This window comes from Malaya genurostris, chromosome 3, assembly GCF_030247185.1.
Source record: "Malaya genurostris strain Urasoe2022 chromosome 3, Malgen_1.1, whole genome shotgun sequence".
Taxonomy (NCBI): domain Eukaryota; kingdom Metazoa; phylum Arthropoda; class Insecta; order Diptera; family Culicidae; genus Malaya; species Malaya genurostris.
The window spans coordinates 277,845,423-277,867,996 of NC_080572.1; the positions used below are offsets into that span (position 1 = coordinate 277,845,423).

The 22,574-nt window shown below is 36.8% G+C and overlaps 1 protein-coding gene across 1 annotated transcript in view; it reads left to right on the plus strand.

The window, feature by feature from the left end:
- LOC131438341 (homeotic protein female sterile) overlaps positions 1 to 22,574 on the plus strand; it is a 185,855-nt gene that overhangs the window by 143,151 nt on the left and 20,130 nt on the right. Inside the window, exons 2-7 of the mRNA XM_058608294.1 lie at positions 4,728 to 4,874; positions 11,757 to 11,900; positions 11,977 to 12,093; positions 12,160 to 12,284; positions 12,355 to 12,476; positions 12,544 to 12,687. Coding sequence (XP_058464277.1) covers positions 4,728 to 4,874; positions 11,757 to 11,900; positions 11,977 to 12,093; positions 12,160 to 12,284; positions 12,355 to 12,476; positions 12,544 to 12,687 — 799 coding nt within the window. The remainder of the gene's footprint in view (positions 1 to 4,727; positions 4,875 to 11,756; positions 11,901 to 11,976; positions 12,094 to 12,159; positions 12,285 to 12,354; positions 12,477 to 12,543; positions 12,688 to 22,574) is intronic.

Sequence of the window (22,574 nt, forward strand, 5' to 3'; positions counted from 1 at the left end):
ACAAGAAAAGAAATGTTGTCCATATCCAGTTTTATAAAGAGCTGGATGCAATTGAATTCACTAAAGACAATAACAATGTGCACTATGTGGAGCATGAGAATATCAAGTACAACATATCAGTATATATGGAAGATAGTGCTATAGAAATGTGTGTGCATTATCTGCCCTCAAGCATCTGTGATCCTTATATTCGCAAAACTTTCCATCGAAAAAGAAAAATGGCGTACGTTTGTTACGCATGCGCTGGACGAAGACTATATCTTCTTATGTGATTTTCGGCCAAGATACTAGGGTTCCCTGCAAATCACTTGTTACCTATGACAATCAGATGGCCACATGTGTAATATTTCAAAAAGCTGTTCACTATGGTAAGCCATGTGAAAAATTGGACAAGAAGACATCTATACCAACGGACAACAGCGCTCCCTCCACACCAACCCCAAAAAACTCAAATACATCGGAGACAGCCATCAACGACAATGAAGCATCTTCCTCAACAAAACCATCAGTATCCTATAGAACAAGGTACATCAGCCGTAGCTAACAACTTACCCAACGCCTGATCAAAAAGAAATGATTATTTGGGGACGAGTATAACGTGATGGGTAAGTCGATGCCTATCACGCAGCCTGCCTGGGTTCCAATCCCAACCCCGCGCATAGGGTCAGAAAGTTTTTCTGACTCGAAGAGGCGAGTGACCTATACATCGTTTATTTATACCCGGCTTTAACCTAATTTTGGTCGTTCACCGGTACGAATGACCTAAATCCTCTATAATCTGAACAAAAAAAAAGATTATTTCGCCAACAACCGTGATGCCGAACCAATGGACGGGAGTGTGAATAGCGAACCACCCCTCCTTCGCTGGATAGCAATGAAAGCGCCTCTCCTCCAAGGAAGACAATAACAACGAGAGCCAGCAAAAAAATAATAAACACTTACTATTGTATAATGGCCGCGTTAAGCTTAAGTGCAAAGGAGCCGAATAAAATAAACTTTATGGAAAAAATGTAATTTTGAATTTGTTACTAAATTTTTTTCATAATAAGCTTGAAAAAACAAATTGAAACCCAGCAACGAACTAACCACTGGGTTTCGATTTGTTTTCAAGTTTTTTTGGGAGAAACGCTTTATTAACTTCCTATAAAACTTAGCGAAGTACTAAAAAATGAGCCGCAAATTCAAAATTACTGTAACTAATCAGCAACTAAAGGTATCTAGAGATTTCGAGAGTCAGTCCATTGTCGTGACGTTTTTTGCCTCCTTCATTCGTGAGTGAGACGAAGATATCTGCCAGAAGTTAAAAAAAATCGCGTTCACTACCTTCCGACACAGACTGTACTTTGTTTTTTATTTTGTGTTTCATTCTAGTCTCGGACCCAAAAAAATATTTGAATTGAATATTAACATTGACTTCTCTACGCCCTTAAATATCAAGTTTCTAATCCTACGTAAACTATGGATGTTTGATGAGTACTCTAACTTCAAGAATTCGTATAAATAGAAGAATTTGAAAGAAAGAATACCGATGTACGCATAATCGTTAAGTTATCTTCCCCTGATGAAAAAAAATCAGTTGAAAAGCACATACCAAGCGAGTTCGTCCCTTCTCGATGACGATATACTCACATTGATTATTTAGAGCCTCACTTACATTACAATAATTGTCATCCTCTGCCAAGTGGCAAACCTGGCATGAAAATCCACCAGTAATCATTTTTCCTAAGAGGACAGAAACAAAAACAAAACGGAAACATTTCCCATTATGACTTTCTGTTTTACATCCAAAGTCTGTAGCATCCATCCATCGAGCAATGAGTTTTCGAAAATTGATGAAACCATGAGCAACAGCAGCAGCAGCAGAAGGACAGTTTTCTTTCAGTAGGATGAGGATGAACACAGAACATCCAGAGCATGATACGTGGAAATGGACAACTTTCCCACTCAGACATGATATCATTGTCGATATATGCTTTAATCTGCGGAACAGTCGTCGTTAGGGATGATGGAGTAGAACTGGAACTGGAAACTCATTGAAGCTAAATCCGAAGCTCAACTTTAGTCAACTTGTTTTCTCATTAATGATATGTTTTGGAGACCATTTTCAAAATAACATAAGCTTGGAAAAAAAAGTTAACTCTGGTGACTAGCCGGAATAGCCGTTTGATCTGAATCAGTATTAATAAACTCCAACCGGTGCACAGTGATGCCTCTCCATACAAAAGTTGGCAAAAACCAAAAATACGTCGATAAACGTCAGTTGGATGATTTTTTATTAATAATTTGAAGTTTCTGAATATATTTCCATCTTGATAATGTATGAAAAATATTCGATCCACCTAAAAGTGACATGATGCACCGTTCGCTATGGACCGGAAAATGACGACTTTTTTTAAATAAATTAACTTGTGTATTTTTATTTATTTCGTGATTGATTAGGAGCTTTAACTAATGTTTCAAATAATGATTAAACCTGTGGGGAAAATGTATACACAGAGAAAAAAAACTTTTCCTTATATCTTGAAAACATCAATTTTCTCCAGAAGTGCATATCTTAATATTTTTATTTTCTGATATTTTGTAACATACGACTGATGTAGTTTATTGCACTATGACTGAAGATGGGAGAGTAACAATCAAAAAAGTGTTTTTTTTATTTTTAACAAAAATATAAATTTTTGGAAAATCTTCTGCATTTGGCATTTTTTAAGTTTTTCGACTTTAAGAAAGAACACAAACACAAGTACAAAATAGAATTTGGTTGAACACTACCGCTTTACTAATAATAATGAATTTTTATTATGTTAAAGTATCTTATTAAACTATGTAAAATGAAAAATGACGAAAAAAATTACGCTGAGCAAACATGCGTAAAGTGGTTTTCGTGGTTCGAATTTGGGAATTTTTATATGGACTACAAGAAAGTTCCGGAGAACAGAAAAAGTGCATGTGGTGGGATCGACTGGGCGCTATGCAAGACTTCATGCTTCAAAAGTTGTAAAAGCTTATTTTTTATCGCTGCAATGAAAAGTTCTGCCCAAGCCGCCATTTTTTACCTGGCATTGTTCCATACGGTTGCCATTTGCTCCAATCCATGGCGCATAACTTGTCAGGTCAGCTTCAAAAACTACGACACCACCAAAAATTAGATCGATTAATTTGTCGAATCTGAGGAAAAGGAATTTTTCAAACGTGGTATCCGAGTCTTAGTGGTGGTATATAACGATGGACTATACTTTGCAATGATACTCTCACTAAAAATCATGAAACTTTAATAGTTTATTCCAACGCCTGATATATTATTAATAGATTTATATAACGACATTTATATAAGTGTTTTATGTTATGTATGTTATGAGTATTCTGATTTTTTTTATCATAAAACCGTTTATTTAAATTTTACTGACACCGACTTCAGTTACAAAAGTCTGGCCCTCGTTTCTGTGATTTTTATTGTCGACCCCGAAAACTATTGAAAACAACCTATAAGGTGCAGAAATGTGCAGGATCGCATAGTGTTTTATGAAAAGTAGAGAAAAAATGCTATAAAATCAAATACTATTGAACAGTGGCAGCCCTTTCCTACCTATATAGAACTCTAATCGCGAAACATCGTCATTGCGCCATATATTTTGTATGGGAGGATGAAAAGAAGGTTTACAATAGTCAATCTTTGAGATAATATGGAGAGATTATTTCTTATTCAAAAATTTTTATACTTTAAACTGTGATCCTTCACTCATCTGAGAATTCAAAAAAAATAATACAGTGCAGGAAAAAAATAAATTTATTTTTTTGGATTTCTGCCACCTTGGCATCACTGTGCGGTGTTAGGCTTTTTGTATGATCTAATCCCTCATGTATTAAGTCACTGTTAGCTAATTAATTTTTTTCAATTCGAATTCTTGGAATTGTTGTATTATTTCAACGATAATCTCTGTGAATCAGAAATTACATAAATTGGGTATGTATTGAATCAGTTTGTAATGTTAGCGCTTGATGTAGTTAACCATAGTTCACGATTTCGCGAAGCACATAAACCACTCGAACGACCAAACGGCAGTAAGATTTTGTCACCTGGTTGATTACCTTTAGCAAAATTACCAGCTGTTGGTAAAGTTCAGTACAATAAAATCTCCGCGCATTCTCGTCTGGAATTGAATTGCGAACAAAAAAAAGCAAATTCTCATTCAAGTGGTACTTGATTCCGGTTGACTGACTTTGCAGCACTTACCAGTCGGACGTAAAGTGCATTCTCCCCGTTTTGACTTCTTCAAGAAGTCAAGCTTGATTGCATTTCGCTATCATCATACTGATGGATAAATAAATATTGACGCTAGAGCCTGCAAGGGGACATTTGTTCCCGAAGAAAAGTCAAGTAGATCTAATATTTACAGACATTTCCAAGCAAAAAACTCCTACGAACACATCACCTGAAAAGGGAACCACTGGACCCGTGGGACATTCTCCATGTAAATAAATATACCGAAGCAAAAACATAACAAATTACCCCGGACAGATCATCGCTGAACTGAGGAGGAATTGGTAATTGGAAATAATTACTTTGAAACTTGCTCTATTCAAAAGTGAAACTAGAACAACCGCGGCTCGGTAGAGACCTTCTATCTGATTTGAATCGTGTAAAGACAGTTATCTTTACTAAACTGAATTAAGATCTATCGCGAATCGTTTACTAATTCCAACCTTAATATCTTTCTACATTGCAGCACACTGGTACCGTGGAAGTTTTTTCGGCAGGAACTGTCCCTGGTCCATCCGATCTCCTCCGGACTGGAAGCGATGGCGCTCAAAACCACCATAGACTTAACGTGCAATGATTATATATCAAATTTTGAATTTGATGTTTTTACTAGGTAAGTACTTTGTGTTTATTTCCTACGTTTTGTCTTCGACTCCTAGGCGGGGGCAGCTGGTTAAACTGAAAACACATTGTTCTATTTCGTAAAAATAATTATATTCAGAAAAGCTGTGTAGTTTTGAATTAAAAACATAAAATTTTTTATCATTCTTTTAAAACTGTTTCCCCTGGGACGCTTTTCTGAAAATACCTTGTATTGTTATTTTACTTGAGTTACGGGTATGATGTCTTTTGTAAATTTGTTTGAAATTACTTTCTACACAATTTTGTTGAAGGCACTTAGCTCCTGTATTAATCCTGTGCCAAAATGATATTTCTGTCGCACTTTTAGGTGGATTAATTACATAAATTAATTTTTCAAAACATGGCGCCCATATTGCTGATCATCTTTGCTAACCTCAAAAATCACGCTTTTATGATGTTAATAATTAAGAGCGTGAAATTGGGTTTTTGAACCATTGTACAATCCACGAATACCACGCCTAAAGAACTGTTCATTTTCTAAAGCGATTCAGTCGTGAAACCATTTTTTCACAACTTGATAACATTTGTTTTATTCAACGATATATATAAAAATGGCACACTGCCTTAGCTCTAAGATGCCGAGGGCAACTTGATACCTAGTGAAGTGCTACTCAACTACTATGATAGTCAGTAGGGGGCAATCCTAGGAAGTATGATGTGTGGGGCAAAAGTTTCCATCAGAGTTCAAACATGATGCTTTTGAGCACTTTCTCTGTATGTGCAGGAGCGTTGTCTTGCTGCAAAATGACTTACTCATGTTTTCTGGAGAATTATGCTCGAGCAATGCTTGATTCAATTGCATTCTATCTGTTTGCTGCCGGTAGTGAGTAGTATTTGCAGTTTTCTCCGGTTTTAGAAGCTCGTAGTACAAGATACCTTTTTAATCCCATCGTTTTCTTTCCGAAGCTATTAGGTTTTGCATTTGAGGTCGAAGTTTTTATCACAGCTTTCTCAACCGTTTTTTTTTTTCGAGCAGTTTTTAAAATTTTTCGAGCAGTTTTTCAAACAGTTTCAAAGCGTCTTTTCGAACCACTTTGAAGTATTTTTTAAAAATAACTCTCCGAAAGGTTTTAAGAGTAGTTCTATCAAGCAGCCTTTGAACAGTATTTGTAGCGGTCTTTTCTAGCAGCTTTTAAGCAGCGCCGTTTTTTTTTTCAGCAGTTTTTTTAGTATTTTCAAGCAGTTTTGTTAATGTTCGAGTAGTTTTTTTTCAAGCAGCTTTTCGAGCAGAACAGTTATTTCAATCAGATGTTTCAAGTAGATATGAAGTAGTTTTTTGAAGTAGTTCTTCGAAAAGTTTCCAGTAGTTTTTCGACCAGTTTGCCGAGTAGTTTTTTCAAGCAACTTTTCGAGCATTTTTTCTTGACCAATTCTTGGAGCAGTTTTCAGTCAGTTTTTTTTTATTTAAAAGATATTTTATTCAAGCCTATTTGCGTACAAGCTTTACGTGGCCGATTTAGCTGAGTTTTTAGATAATTTTTCTTGTATTGGATTTCGTTGTCACCCTTTTTCTAGGGGGAGAGAAGCTTCCATTTTCCTCCTGCGAGGATTGAGGGGCAGTTTGTTCGCGGTCATTCATTGCCGAATCGGTGATATTATTGTTGATTTCGTTGCTAGTTGCTGTAGATGCGTCCTGTTGTACATTGTTTGCAGTTGCTGGTTGGTTGGATGGTAAGTTGTTAACTGCAGCTGGTGTACTTTGTTCTGTAGAGGATACGTTGGATGGTTTCGTTGAAGGGGATGCTTCACTGTTGTTGGTGACTGTCAAGGGTTTACTGGGGTTGCTTGGGGTTGGTATGAAGGAAGCACAGTTGTCCATTGGTGTAGTTGTCTCCTTGTCCAGTTTATCACATGGCTTACCATATTGAACCGCCTTTTGGCAATATTGACATGTGGCTATCTGATTGTCATAGGTAACAAGCGATTTGCACGGCATTCTTGTATCCTGACCGAATGTAACATAAGATGGTATAGGCCTCCTCAAGCGCATGCGTAACAATACCGGGGAAAAAATTCTTCCACTCTCTTTATCGATAGAGTGAATCTTCCGTATTGGGACATAGTTTTGCGAATATAAAGATCGATGACGCTTGAGGGAAGATCATGCACACGCACTTCTATAGCACTATCTTACATATATACTGGAATGTTGTACTTGATATTTTCATGCTCCACATAATGCACATTATTATTGTCTTTAGCGAATTGAATTGCATCCAACTCTTTACAGAACTGGATATAAACAACATTATTGATCTTATTGCATTGAAGTAAATGCACGCGTTTAATGTCAAGATGCATTTGCTTCTTAAGCAAACCTTCAAATTCTCGTATCGAAGGTCTAATTTTGCACTGTCTGAAGTCAACAACAATTGCATTCTTTCGTGTCGGCGGTAGCTTTTGTTCGTTTGGTTCACTCATTTCGAGGTCGTTCTATTGTTCACTACACAATAATGTATTTGGTTTCTTCTGTCCCGAACGTAAGCGGTTTTGTTTTATCGTCTGACTTGGATGAGATGAGAAAGCGAACTGATTTTAATCAGTTGTTACAAGTATTTTTTGAAGATTTTTTCAAGCAGTTTTTTAAAGTTGTTAGCAATTTTTCGAGTTTTTTTTTCAAGCAACTTTTAAAGCAGCACAGTTTTTTCAATCAGACGTTTCAAGTAGTTCTTTCTAGCAATATTTAAAAAGTTTTTTGATGTTTTCCCAAATAGTTTCTCAAGCAGTTTAAAAGCGTCTATTCAAGCAGCTTTGAAATAGTTCCTCGAAAAGTTTTCCGAGTAGTTTTATCAAGCAGTTTTTCGAACAGTTTTCTGAGTTGTTTTTTCAAGCAGCTTTTTGAGCAATTTTCTTTCCCAATTCATTTTTCAATCAATTTTTTTTCGAGCAGGTTCCTCGAATAGTTTTTTGTGCAGTTTTTAGCAGTCTGAACAGTTTTTTTTTTCTAGTGGTCTTTTCAAGCAGCTTTTGAGCAGTGTGGTTTTTCCACATTTTTGAGCATTTTTAAGCAGTTTTTTAGCGGATTTCCGAATATTTTTTTAAGCAGCTTTCGAGCAGTACAGTTTTTTAAATCAGATGTTTCAAGTAGTTTTTTCGAGCAGTATTCAAAAAGTTTTCCGACCAGTTTTTCAACCAGTTTATCAGTGTCCTTTCGAGCAGCTTTCTAGTAGTTTCTTGAAGTAGTTCTTCGAAAAGTTTTCTGAGTAATTTTATCCAGTAGTTTTTCGAGTAGTTTTTTAAGCAGCTTGTCGAGCAATTTTCTTGACCAATTTTTGAAGCAGTTTTCAATCAATTTTTGTTCTAGCAGGTTTCTCGAATAGTTTTTCGAGCAGTTAATTAGCAGCCTTTGAACAGTTTTTTTTTTCTAGTGGTCTTTTCAACTGCTTTTGGACAGCGTAGTTTTTTCAGCAGTTTTTGAGCATTTCTGAACAGTTTTTTGATGTTGTTGTACGAGTAATTTTTTTCAAGCAGCTTTTCGAGCAGCATAGTTTTTTTAATCAGATGTTCCAAGTAGGTTTGTCGAGCAGATTTCTCGAGTAGTTTTCAAGCTTTTTTGTAGTCCGAAAAGTTCTTTCTAGTGGTCTTTTCAAGTAGTTTTTTGAACATTTTTTCAAGCAGTTTTTTAAAGTAGTTTGCAGTTTTTCGATTAGTTAGATTTCAAGCAGCTTTTCGTGCAACACAGTTTTTTCAATCAGATATTTCAAGTAGTTTTTTCGAGTTGTATTTGAAAAGTTTTTCAAAATTTTTCCGAGTAGTTTTTAGAAGTAGTTCTTCGAAAGGTTTTCAGAGTAGTTCTATCTAGCAGTTTTTCGAGCAATTTTCTCGACCCATTTTTAGAGCAGTTTTTCACTTCACTTCATCTGAGAGGACTGCAGCCGGAACTTCAATTTATGTTAAATATTTTGGAATGCCCATGGTATAATCTTCATCTACTATCTTCAAAAAGGAAAAACAATCAATAGCGACAACAAGGCGTTGTTAGATTGTTTGAAAGCAAAAAGGCGGGTGATTAATGTCACAGACATAACTGGAGGACGTGAATACGAATAAAAATGATAATCGTTCGTATTAGTTTATTAAGTGAATTCAATGTTGCGAATTTTGCACTGCAAAAATTTCACAAACCTAGTCAAATAATCCTAGATTTGCACTACACTGATGGTTTTGGTTTCCGATTTACAAAGAAGCCATCTTTATAGCTTTTTAGATAACATTTGACGCCATTAAAGACTATCCCAGAAAATATGGAAGCACTTTGATTTCGCTGTAAATAATTCACAAGTGTTAGATATTCAAATTTTATTCGATATACTGATAATATTAGACTACAACAACATAATATGATTCTCAACATTTGCTACTTAGCCATTGGAGACTAGCTGGCGCACCTTCTTGCGAACGTTCCTCATTAAATTCCGTACAGACTTCTTGGCGACAAGTTTTGACATTTTTTTCCAATCTTTTTCGAACTGTTGAATGGTTTCGGCTGCCGGGACATGTTTTCTAAGATGTGCCTCCGTTAACGCCTAAAATTCCTCAATTGGTCGAAGTTGTGGGCAATTTGGTGGATTCATGTCTTTTGGGACGAAAGTGACATTTTTGGTCGTATACCATTGTACCGTTGATTTCGAGTAGTGGCAAGAAGCAAGATCTGGCCAGAAGACAACAGGATCCTTGTGGCTTCGAATCATGGGTACAAGTCCTTTTTGGTAAACATTCATTGATGTATATTTCGCTGTTCATTGAAGTAGTGGTGATGAAGGGTTTCGAAATCATACCGCAGCTACAAATTGCTTGCCAGACCATAGCTTTCTTACCAAATTTTTCGACTTCAATCGATGTCTCGGACTGGTTTAACATTTGCCCTTCTCGCACCGTATAATATTGTGGTCCCGGCAAGGGTTTGTAATCGAGTTTCACGTAGGTTTCGTCGTCCATGATTATGCAGTTCAAATTTCCAGCAAGAATCGTATTGTACAGCTTTCGAACCCTCGGCCTGATCGATGCTTCTTGTTTCGGACTACGTTTTGGTTGTTTCTGCTTCTTATAGGTTCGAAGATTCAAACCTTCTATAGCACGAAGAACATTTGACTTCGAAGTGACCACTTTTTTAGCCACATCCCGAACTGAAACCTCCTTCTTTTGCTCGAACGGCTTCAGTATACGTTTATCAAACTGAGGGTTAGCAGGATCTTTTTTTCGACCCGTTTTCGGTTTATCCTCAAAGGTGTTATCCTCACCGAACTTCCTGATTGCATTTCGCACGGCTTTTTCACATACTCCTTCCATTTTATCTATCTTTCTCAGTTACAGTCCGCGTTCTGTGCACCATTTGTACACAATTTTTCGACGTTGTTCTGCTGAAAGTTCACGCATTTCGAAACAAACTAATGAAAACCAATAAACACTGCACAAGTGGTTAGAGAAGAGTGTAAACAACAGGACGCAGCCATAAAAATTGACGGGTTCTGAACCATTGCGAAATGGTAGCGGTTTTTGGTTGCATCCATACTTTCTGGGACAGTCTTTAGTAGTACTAATTTTGCATAATAATCGTTATTGTAGTCTATTTTCCGTTGTATTTTGCTCCACCGCAAACGACCAGCAGCAGGATGACGCAATCGATCTTTGAAGAAACTGGCTCTGAGCATTGAAGTCCAAATGAGAGCACGACCTGAGCTTACTGATGTTGGTGGATGAACTTCACCTCGACATCCAGTTCCGTCTGAAACAATAGAAGAAATGAACGATTTTCAATCAAAGTTTACCCTTTTTACTCGTTCGGTAGATCGGAACTGATACCTACCTCAAAACCGTCGTCCGGGTGCAAAAAAAGGCAAACAAACGTGATGAATTTTCCTCAATATTGCCAAAAGTTTTAAAAAATTTTGTTTTTCAGTAGTTTATGGATATCTCACACGCTGTTGAAAATTTAATCCCAACTTCCTGATCATATTACCGATAATTTGTAGAAAAAAATATGTTTTTGGGTTAAGTACATCAAGAGATATTTGCGATAAAGTTCTACCCATTCTTGTACAGGGCAAATTTTGAAAAGGCGCCCCATAGTAAAGTAAATCGTATTCAGGACAAAATCAAGTCGAAGAAAAACAAACCACTATTTCACCAAGACAATGCACCGATTCACATCACATGTCGATGATTAAATTGAACGGATTACTGTTCGAATTGCTTCCTCATTCACGGTACTGGCCCTGGCCCCCAGTACCTACTGGCTATTCGCTGATCTCAAAAAAAATCTCGCCGGTAAGAAATTCAACTTGAATGAAGAACCAATTGCGGAATAAGATTTATTTTGAGGAAAACAACAAATTCTTCTACAAGCACGGAGTCGAGAAAAAGAAAAGCGTTGGAATGATTGTGTTTCTCTTGAAGAAGATTAAATTGATGATTTTATGGAATAAAAGTGTGTTTCTTAGTTAGTCACTCAACTTATTGAGTGATGTGCTAGCAAATAAAAAAAAACTTGAATTTAAAGTCAGTTTAATTTAGTTCCACAAATTTGCTTAGAAACTTATAATCTGCTAAGTGCTTTACATCTGTAGTCTTAAGACCAATACGTTCAGCATCTACAAAACTGAGAAGATGGGTCAATTATCCTGCTCATTCGAACGCCAACGGGCTAATTTTACTTTAGTAAATTAAGTCTTAGGTCCAAAAGACTTTTTGTAGCTCAAGTACAAGTTAGTCACCATGTGCTAATTCTAGTTTACCATCTGAGGCCGTATCAGCGAGTCTTCAGGACGAGACACATCTAAAGCATTCAAATGAAATCCAATTCAATTGCTGTCTTGACATAATAATAATTTACCTTTCGGTTCTATTCTGACAGGCTGTTTCAACCGTGGAATACGTTGCTGAGAAATTGGCAGATCCTTGCTGTGACGCATCCGGGCTACGTCGCCTTCCTAACGTACGACGAAGTCAAAGCACGCTTACAAAAGTATATCAATAAGGCTGGTAGTTATGTTTTCAGGTAGGACCGATTCCGACAACTAAACGATTCTGAATGGAAATAATTTATTTTTGTTTGTTCAATTTCCCCCCTCTAGATTATCCTGCACGCGGCTAGGACAGTGGGCGATAGGTTACGTAACGGCGGAAGGCGAAATACTCCAAACGATTCCCCAAAATAAGTCATTATGTCAAGCTTTACTAGATGGTCATAGGTTTGTGCCATTTTCGCCGAATTCCGAAGTAACAGTTTTCCCTTAATTGTTTGTTTCACTCTGCAGGGAAGGTTTCTATCTATTTCCGGACGGGAAGCCTTACAATCCGGACCTGTCATTTGCAGTGCAAAGTCCTCTGGAAGACCATATAACGGTGACACAGGAACAGTACGAACTCTACTGCGAGATGGGTATGAGATAAAATGCAAACGGTTTAACAAGGAAATTCAATGATTCGTTTTTTTTTCCTTCGGTTTACAGGAAGCACGTTCCAGCTGTGCAAAATCTGTGCCGAGAACGACAAAGACATTAGGATTGAACCATGCGGACATCTGCTCTGTACGCCGTGTCTGACGGCGTGGCAGGTGGACTCCGAAGGACAGGTAAGTCCGGGTGCAGTTTACTGGATGTCAATCGATTGATTTTTCCTTTTTTCTTTTCCTCGCGCAGGGTTGCCCGTTCTGCAGGGCGGAAATCAAGGGCACCGAGCAGATCGTGGTGGACGCGTTTGATCCGAGGCGGCAGCATACACGCAATTCGGCCAACGGTCGACAGCAGCTGCAGATGAACGATGATCACGACGACGACATCGAGGTACTGTGAACTGCTTCATGCCCTGCCTGTCTGTCTGCCTGCCTACCTGACTGTTGTTTGTCTGTGTCCTCTGCAACCCGCCAAATGCACAAACCACACACACGCATATACGAACCCCTGCATATCCACCCGACTCCTGCATCCAGGCAATTCTAGACATTCGCATCCGCATCTAGACAGTATAGTGTTTTTTTATGTGCTACATTGTTTTGTTGCACGATCCCCGCCCACTATTGTTTGATCCAGCCGAAAATCATTCATTTCTAGTGCTAAAAACAACAACAGAATCGATTCGTGTTCGTTCGCGTATTTTAGGCTGTACTTTGCATCAAATTCATAGCTTATTCTATTTTGTTTTGTTTCGTTCAACTATAGATGGAGCCGCAGTAGAAGAGTGCATTTAACAGTAGTCATTTGCTTTCATGATTGTAAATTTATTCATGTTTTTTTCCCTGTAGTATCAATTCTGAATTGTTAGAGTGTGCTTTATCGAAGTCGAGATGTGTCCGTGTCTGTTTTGTTGTAGGTAGTATAAACATTTATTTATTTTGTCAGTTTTTTTAATTCGATCAACTGCACCACAAGGAGCCATTTGTAAGTTAGGATGAAAGGATGACAACGATTTTTGTTTGCGTGTTTCTATGTTGTTATGTCTAAGTGGAAAACCAGATCACTGTTCAATGATTTGTTTTGATCTTGTTAAGACGAATATCCTCCTTGAACTAGTTTTAAACTTGATTGGGAAACAGATTAAAAAATGACATGAAAATACAACTATGTAAAGAAAACCGTGAAAAAGCTACCACAGAGACGTAGAGTCCCGTAGCTAGCTCCTATCAGGGGAAATTGTTTTGTCAATTAAACTACTCAAATGTAAAACCACGCTAAGAAACAGCCTAATTGACTAGAAGAACCGAGCATGCTTCGCTGTACTCGGGCGCCATGGCATTCAATTATAGTCTTATTTCTATGGTAACCTTTCCGCCGTCTGCCATTGGCAACGAAAGATATCTCAAATCAGTGTCTGACGGCAAAGCAGCGAGTGAAGATAGACTTGCGATACGACGTGTAAGTCTTTGCTGACGGAGGGGGTTGACATACTACATGGAATGAGAAGTCCCGGGCCTAGCAAAGAAAAATTTGCGATTTTGCACCGTGAACTTTTTTATTTTTCAGTATATAATCTCCATCTAGAGTGATAGATTTGACCCATTGATCCTCCAACATTTTGATGCCCTTTTGAAAAATCACACAATTACTACTCTAACTGGACCAACTGGGTTTCGGTTCCTGTATTCTTCAGTCGACTGAATCGTATCTCTGCAATCGACGGCTGGCGGTTGAGATAGATGTTTTTTTTGCTTTTTCTGGTATTCCACAAGGCAGTCAGCTCGGACTACTAGTTTTCCTCCCGTATTTCAACGACGTGAACTTTTCACTGAGAGTTCCAGTCTACCCGTTATTCAGGCCTGTGTGGGATTTTTTGGGCGAAGAACCGAGTGCTAACAGCACTCAGTTCTTCGCCCGATGCACTGTCAATTGAAAACTCAGTTAAACCGTCTTCAGTTGCTCCCTTGAAAAAACAAATGTTTATTTCAATTGACTCAAAGGCCGCCTATCATAGGAGCTTCTAGTGACCATTTTCATTTAATTTGAAAACGAAATTTTTCCAACAAGATATTGATATGTGATATGTGCACATATTGTTGTCAATATGCGTATGCGAAAACCGGAAAATTGCCCAATGAGTTCTTATTTAGTTTGATTTAGAGAATAAAAATGGTCGACAAAAGTTTGCATTTTTTTGTGAGAACCATGGATATCCACCAAATAACTACAAAAATTGTCGCAATTAAAAAATTGTTCACCAAAACTTTACTTTATGTGACATTTCTTTCGCGTTCTATTTTCGATTTAGTTTACGCGATAATCGCATAAACAAAATTTTGCATAATGAAAGGAATTATAATTCATACGCTTTCGTTCAATTTTTTGTGTGATGAAAAAAGAGCCTTGACCCTAATAATTGCCGCGCCTGCTGATAACTCATCCGAAAATCGTAATTTTTTTAAAATTGGAGTAATAGATGTTAAAGTAGAAGCAATTTACACAGATTTAAATAATACAATGATAGATGTTTCATTTAGATCAATGTCGTATAGTGACATAAGACTAATGGCTCGAAAATTCCCCACTTTTCTCTACTGAATTGTTTATTGTCATAGAATCTGGGTAAGATTGTGAGCATTTACGGACTATCCTTTTGTTTTTGTTTCCGATCATAGAAGTTCGACCTTAAGCCACAAATAGTAGGGTTCTTCATATAGAAAAAAAATAAAAAGGGTCAATGCAAATGTATTCAGGATATGTTTATTTATACATGTAGAATATTTATCAAGACATCCATTGTTAAATCCTGCCCAGGATCGAACCAACCTATTAGTATAGTGTGAATAGTGAATCATTAAAGTGTTGCCTTCAAAAATTTATCCGACAAGAGTAAACTATTGAAAATTCAAACCATTCATACAGAATATCGACAAAAGATTCACTTGTGCTATATTTTTAGCAAATGCAGATATCCGAGCCATTTGTTTGACTTTTTACTTCATGCTCCATACTGCCCTCTTAGTAACTTTCCTCACCAGGAAAACTGCATGTTGTCTGTTTGCATTAAACTGCATCTCGCTTCTTCTTGAGTTTGCGCTTGTCAGATGAAAAAATCGGCCAAAACAGAACGGAGCACTTGTACTGCTTGAGGAAAGGAAACATGCGCTCCGGTACATAAATTTTCTGGTTGATGATACCATGATGCAATGTCGCTCTTTAAGCCATTGAAACAGAGACACGTAGAATATTTCTTTTCTGTATGTCCGCGCGTTTTGGAGTCATCACATTCTTGTTAGTCGACGGTAAACCCCATTTGCTTGCGACATATTGGATGCTAAACTCGGCGATCGGGTTACTCTTTTCCTTTGGCTGCATTCATCGATTTCGACTACTTTGCGTGCGAGTAGCTTGGATTTTCGAGATGCACGAGCAAAATTTTGATGCATTGTTGCTTTTGCTTCGATACCACTTTAACGACCAAGTTGCAAACATTCAAATTTAACAGTAAGCATGATACGTGTTGATGTTGAAAACGACATAGCGTACTCTAAGTACGTGAGTCAGCTTGCAACTGCAACGCGAACAATTTAATTAGGTAAAAAACTGTTGAGCTCCACATGCGAACTTTTGAAGTTTGAACGCATTATGGGATGCCGAAAGTTTACACAATCTCCGTATCGCCCAAAACAAAACAAAGCCTTGGTATTAAATTCCTTTTGTGGAATTTGATATTCCGTTTCAACAGACTTCGCAGCCAATTTATGTTGTAAAGATCCATTATTGGATTGTTTGTTTCTCTGATTCTGCTGACATCTCACCCAAATGACAGACTATAGACGGAAATCTACAGAAATATTGCAAATGTAATGTGGTAATTTACAAATTTATACACGGAACGACCGAAATCAGCTCTGCTCCTAATTCGTATTACTGTTTTTGAATTAGTTGATTTTAACCACAAAATTTCCAAAATAACTATAAAATTAGTTAAAATTGAGGATTTACTTTGCTGAAAAAAACTCTTATTTTTAGAGAATGTGTTTAGTTGGCGAATATTCTGGACACAAACCAGCAATATTTCAATCCAACACGAAATTCTCATTGACAACTAATTTCGTTATTAAAATCAGAAAATTTGTTTCTATTTATCTATCACCGTCATTATTGAAAAAACACACAAATTTGATATTGTTTTATTGCGTCACAAATAAAACAAAAATGAATTTGTTTTTATTAACAATTAGCCAAAAACTCATGAGAAGTGTCAAAGCAAAACAATCCTTTAAAAAGCTAAAAGGGACAGTCTTGTTGAAACTGCTTGCAAATTGTTTAGATGTTTTTCGCATGTGTTACGATATATCCATATATAAATTTCTAAACCGATATGTAAAAAAGACGTAAACTGTTAGTGGAAAGTGTATTTATTCAGAATTTGTACGCATTTGAGGCGATTGTGGGTAATAATATTTTTACGCGGAACAGTGAAGTGAGTTTCGAATGTTGCACTCTAATTGTACAAGTCAAATGATGTTTTTTGTATCTTCTAACATTCCGGGCTACGCCGTCCGGTGTACTACTTGTATTCGGTTTTTGGTTTCCGAGTGCTCAAAGTTTTTAGTGAGAGAGTCGATTTCGCGACGTCGAATGAAGAAAACAGCGATTTAGAAGTAAAATTTTCAAAAAGAAGTTTATGTTTCGCTTATGTCTTTTTCTCCAATAAAACATCGTATTTATACCTGCCAATATAGAAAAGGTAACCGCGACTGAAATTTTTTTCGATAGTAGTGTGCCATCTAGTGGCTAGTAGTCATTATGGTGTTAACGTTTTTTCGGTGACAGAGCGCCATATAGCTGCCAATTGCAGAAACCAACTCAACCATTTATGTTGGTTGAAAACAACGTTTTATTTCTCTAATTCAACTAAAAAATTAGTTGAATGGATATGAAGTGTGCCTTAGCTAAGAAATGACAGCACGTTTAATTGGTGAATTCAACTAAAAAAATAGCCATTTCAACAAATATTAAGGGAAATAGAATTAGAAAATCTAAACTAGCAAAAGTAAGATTTTTTTAGTTGTCTCAAAAAATAACTAACTAAAATCAGAAAATCAACTAATTTTTTTGCCAAAATGCTGATTTCGGTCTTTCCGTGTATTACTAACGATTAGCTGCTTTTTCGGATGATATGGAAATAGTTGCGAACGCTAAAAACTGCTATAAGCACTGATGAGCCGAAGTCGAAACGCGAAGAAATCGAAACGAAATACGAAATCTGTCTTCACAAATTCTCAAAAACGAAGCCTTCTTCGATCCGGGGAAATCGTTCTGTCAATCGAACTACTCTGGATGTAGTGAAACACAACTCAGAAGACTTCTAGGTAAAGATCTGACAGTGCACGGCCGTGGTTTGGTTAAAATATTAGTCTCAAGCCCGTTTCCCTATCATTCAAATCTCTTTTTGATTGTTCAATTGGGCGATGATAAAACACCGATGAAGCATCACGCTCTGGCCATTCAAATGATACATTCCGTCGTTATGGAAAACCGAAAAGTGACATCGTCAAGATAGCACAAGGAAGTGTATTCACAGTTTTGCAAGGGCGTTCGAATGTTAAAATGGCCGTTCTCACCGCTGATTAAAAGTAACTTATAGTTACTATGAAAAAATGCCATGAATTGAAATTGAAAATATTATCGCATCCACCATATTCGCCAGATTTAGCCTTCATAGTCTACTTTTTGTTTCTAAATTTAAAAAAAAGCTTACTGTTTTCTAAGGCAAAAATGTTGGAATACCTGTGAAACAATTGTGTTGCTCTTCAAGGGCAATACAATGGCGAATCAAATTAAATCTTAGGAAATGTTGTTTTCTTCGTCAGACCGACTTTCTTTCCTTCAGATCCGAATGTCCCTTCAATTTGTAGCATTTTTTCTAGCTTCTTTATATTATATGCTGGAGGTCTGTGTTTCTGCTTGTCATCAATTTCATGATTCAATTTACTGCAACAGCCCTTCTCTAAATTCTTCTGTATGATTTCACATCAGTTATAAAAAATGCGGGTGGCTAATGTCAAAGACATAGTTGGAAGATGTGAATACGAATAAAGCTGTCATGCTTCTTTCACACTTCCGAATGGATAATCGTTTGTATTAGTTGATTGATTTCATTATTCGCTTCCAGAATTGTGAAGGAACATCTATTCTCTAAGCAGTCTGTCAAAAACACTATAACCGGTTCGAATTTAATCGATATCCAATGACTCCCATTAAGTGGAATATGACTCTTCGGCTGACTTGCTTGCAGTTATCTCAAATAACCTATTTTTCGATCGATATTCGGAAATCGAATCTACAATTTAATAAATGTAAGAGTCGCAAGTTTGACATCATGTTTGGAAATCAAACTTTGAGTTACATGTTGAAACATGAAAATGGTATGAGATCCCGTACAAGAATACATTAATTCGAAGATAATTTAAAGCAAGCTCCAAAGCAAAGTTTCGGTATTACATTTCATTTGTGGAATTCGGTCATTCTGTTTCAACGGATTGCGTAGTCGATTCTTAGCGTACAGAATCACTGGCTAGTGCTACGATTCTGTTGGCACTAATGCCGTTTTCGCTGGAGAAACTTGGATTGTGATGCTAGACTCTGGAACAGCAATCTGAAACTGAATTCTGCATTGTTGAACTGATCACTAAACCTGTATTCTGGAATTCAATTTTGGAACTGAATACGAGACCAGTATTCTGGGTCCGCACTGAATTCTGAACCTGCATCCTGGTCTGAAGATAAATTTTAGTTAAGGAATTCCGGTCCAAGCTTCAGTTATTAAATTCGGTTCAAGAATCCCGTTACACTTCTTGTTTTGGAGAACTAAATTTTTGATTCAAATTTTAAACTTGCATTCTGGAACTAAATTCTGAAACTGGATTCTGAAATGCATGTAAGAACTGAATTCAAGAAATCCAACTGAATGGAACTGAAGTCTGGTCTGAACGACAATTTCAGTTTCACGATTCAGTTTCAAGCTTCCGATCGAAGTCGAGAATTCATATCCGAAATTTAGTTCCAAAGTCCAGATGTATAATTTAGTTCGTCTGTTTCAGATTTCGGTTCCAAAATTCAGATATAGAATCAAGTTCTGGAATTCAGATTTAGCTCCAGAACTCAAGTACTCAAGTAATCTAAATCAAAATATTAGTCGTTCGCGTCTTCTGCTAGAATACAAAGCTTCCAAAGCTTGAGCCTCGTCTTTGCCATTTCTCAACCAGACTGGTTTAACTGATTCACGTGAAATGCTTCGTACATGTACATTGTAAAAGTGAAATATCTGTCCAATAGCTACCGTGTTGAGCATGCAGTGTATGCTCTAAGCTCTCTACCACTTTCTTTATTTGGGATGAACTGATTGAATTGAAACGAAGAAAATAAATAAAAAACCTAAAACTTTTGATTGAAGCATGAGGCAACTACATGTGATCTGGTTTTTCTCACATAGAAAATCGCAAACAACATTGCCCCCTCCCAAGTGCAAACAGCACTCCGGTATGGCATGGCGGCTTCGGTACGATGTAAAAAAAAGTCTCTAGTAAATTCTCACACGCGTTGCCAAATTATCTGTGACAAAATTGAATGCTTCCAATTAACCTCGAACGTGATCGTTTACTAGAATCTGGCTTTCCCCCCCACAGGTGCCCTTGGAGGCACGCGAGATAGCTGAAACAAGGAAAACAAGAGGCTATTTTGCAAACACAAAAAAATAAAGAGAGCAAAATGTGTTGAAAAAGAACGAAACGTGTCCACGAAACAAAAATGAGATCTTGTGATTGTTTATATAATTGAGTAAAGAGAGTATAATTATGTTTAGTTCTAGTTACTAACTTTAATTAGTTTAGTTTTAATTGAAAGGTGCACATTAAATAAGTGTGGAACCGTAAATGTTATATACAAAAATTAAAACAAAGTATGATCGAAAGGGCCATTTTCTGTGCATGCTTTCTAGTTTTAGCTTATCCGTGTAATTAGACATTTACAACCGTAGCATTCCCGATAACAAGTTTATAACAGAAAGAATTTTTTTTTAGTAAAGTATCAGAGAAAGAGAGATACAGATGTAGAGTTCTGTTGTGATCTGTTGATCGGCAATCGTTGCAAATTCATGTTCATATCATTTTTATATGACGCTGTTGTGCATAACCTTACAAATCATCTGTTAAGCTCATGTAATCACTTATTCCATTATCCCACATCGAGTATGACCAGTTCTAGGGGCATCCGCTCCTTGAAAAAAAAAAGACTTTTCCTGTGTCTGACATGTAGAGTTAAATAGAGCAATGAATGATAAACCGTAAGATATTTATTTCCCCCATATCAGAAACAAAAACTTTATGTTTGGAGTAACGTGTGAAGCCTGATACATTTTCGAACGATAGTGACTAATAGCTCCAGCACTTAGCTATAGTGCTGGGCAAAAACCCCAAACAAATAATCAGAAAATATTTTTCAGTCATGCAAATATATAATGGAAAATCTCAGTGTGTTTGTGTTTTGAACGATTTTGGTTCTTTACGAAAGTTTCGATTTTCGTGAGAACCGCAAAACCGAAAATCTCCATTCCCCAGTTGCCGCTTGTAGAATAAGTAAAATAAAACGTTTCGATTCGAGTAATCAAAAAAAGTAACAGATTTAATTACCCAGAACACCATCGTCTGTCATGTCTAACATCAGCTATCAACAGTTCACTTTTTCAATAAAGTTTTACAAGACAACATCAAAAATGAACTCGATGAATAAAGTTCACGTTTGACATGTACCGGTCCGGCAGTCCTGGCTCCCGGTTTCCGGTTTCGTGAGGAACGGAAATTGTGCTCGTGTATTCCAACTTGAATCTCACTCATTTTTCTCAACAATGGTAGGACCCATACAAAATTCCTGAATTTTATCCATATCCGACTTCCTGTTCCGGAGTTGTAGGATAAAGTGTGTTTAATATTGTACATCATCACGAAACAAAAACCATAAAAACAATTTCTAAACTAGCCTCAAAACTATACCATTCGGTAGCTATTATCAATAATCAGCCAAACAAACCAATTCCGGCTATCTCCGACGGAAGATAATACTCATATGCCCAAAAATGGATGTTACACACTTTTTCCAGCAATTGCAGAACCGATATTCTTAATCTTATGGTCAAATGATACGTCCTATGGTCCTACCAAAAATTACTGCATATTTTCGGATACAAAAAAAATACACCGTAGTTTAGAGTACGATGTCAAAATCGTATAAAATCTTTAGAATTTCAGGGTGACAAGTGACCGGGAAAACCGGAAAAAGTCGGAAATTTGGTTTCACCGGGAAAAATATTACTAGCCCAAATATGAGTAACAATTGTTAATATAATTATTTTTTATTCAACAAGTGAAAAGTAGAAGACAATACCCAATTTTGCGTTTGAGCGAAATTTTTAGTCAAAGTGTTGAAACAACTTACTCTTCCATACAGGTTCTATGTTGAACAATCCAACATCCCATGACCCAACGATTTTTAAGGGCTTAACAGCAGTTTTAAATCAATTAGAAAGCATCAGAACTTTCTTAAATGGTATCACGAATAGCACAACTATGCACTGTTATGCTCATATTTCTGTGAGATGTCAATAGGACTCACAAATTGGAATAGTTGTCGACTTTGATCTTATCCACCGTTTTGCAAGGAGTATTTGAGTTTCTTCTTTGAGTGCTGAAACTGGTGTCTGAGGATCAGTATAGAATCTAAAAAAGATTCAAACTTCAATAATATAATGTTTTCAATTAAGTATGGCTGTATTGCTATTTCCCAAAACAATTTCAGGGTTTACATTATTTTCGATATGAGATCTTTATCCTAGCTGATTAGTTCTAAGGTGGTGGAATATATAGCTAATTGAACTAATTATTGCTTAATTTGAAACCCTGAATGTTATGGGTAGATGCTCTCAGTCAAAGTCAACTCACTAGAAATGTTACATTGATCTGCTAGAATCAGATCAACTGTAAAAGGATTTCACATAGAAGATAAATTAGCTGGGCTATTTGGAAATAAAACTGGCTAATTACGAAGAACTCGTTTCTTATTATTTTTCTGATTACTCCACGAGAGATGCTTAGCATTTAGAAGCATTGTTTTATGGTTTCCATCACACTCATAGCATAAAAGATCATCTGGGGGTATCGTTCATTGAATGAATTGCAAGCGAATTACTACAATTTAAACAGCGTATGTCCATATGG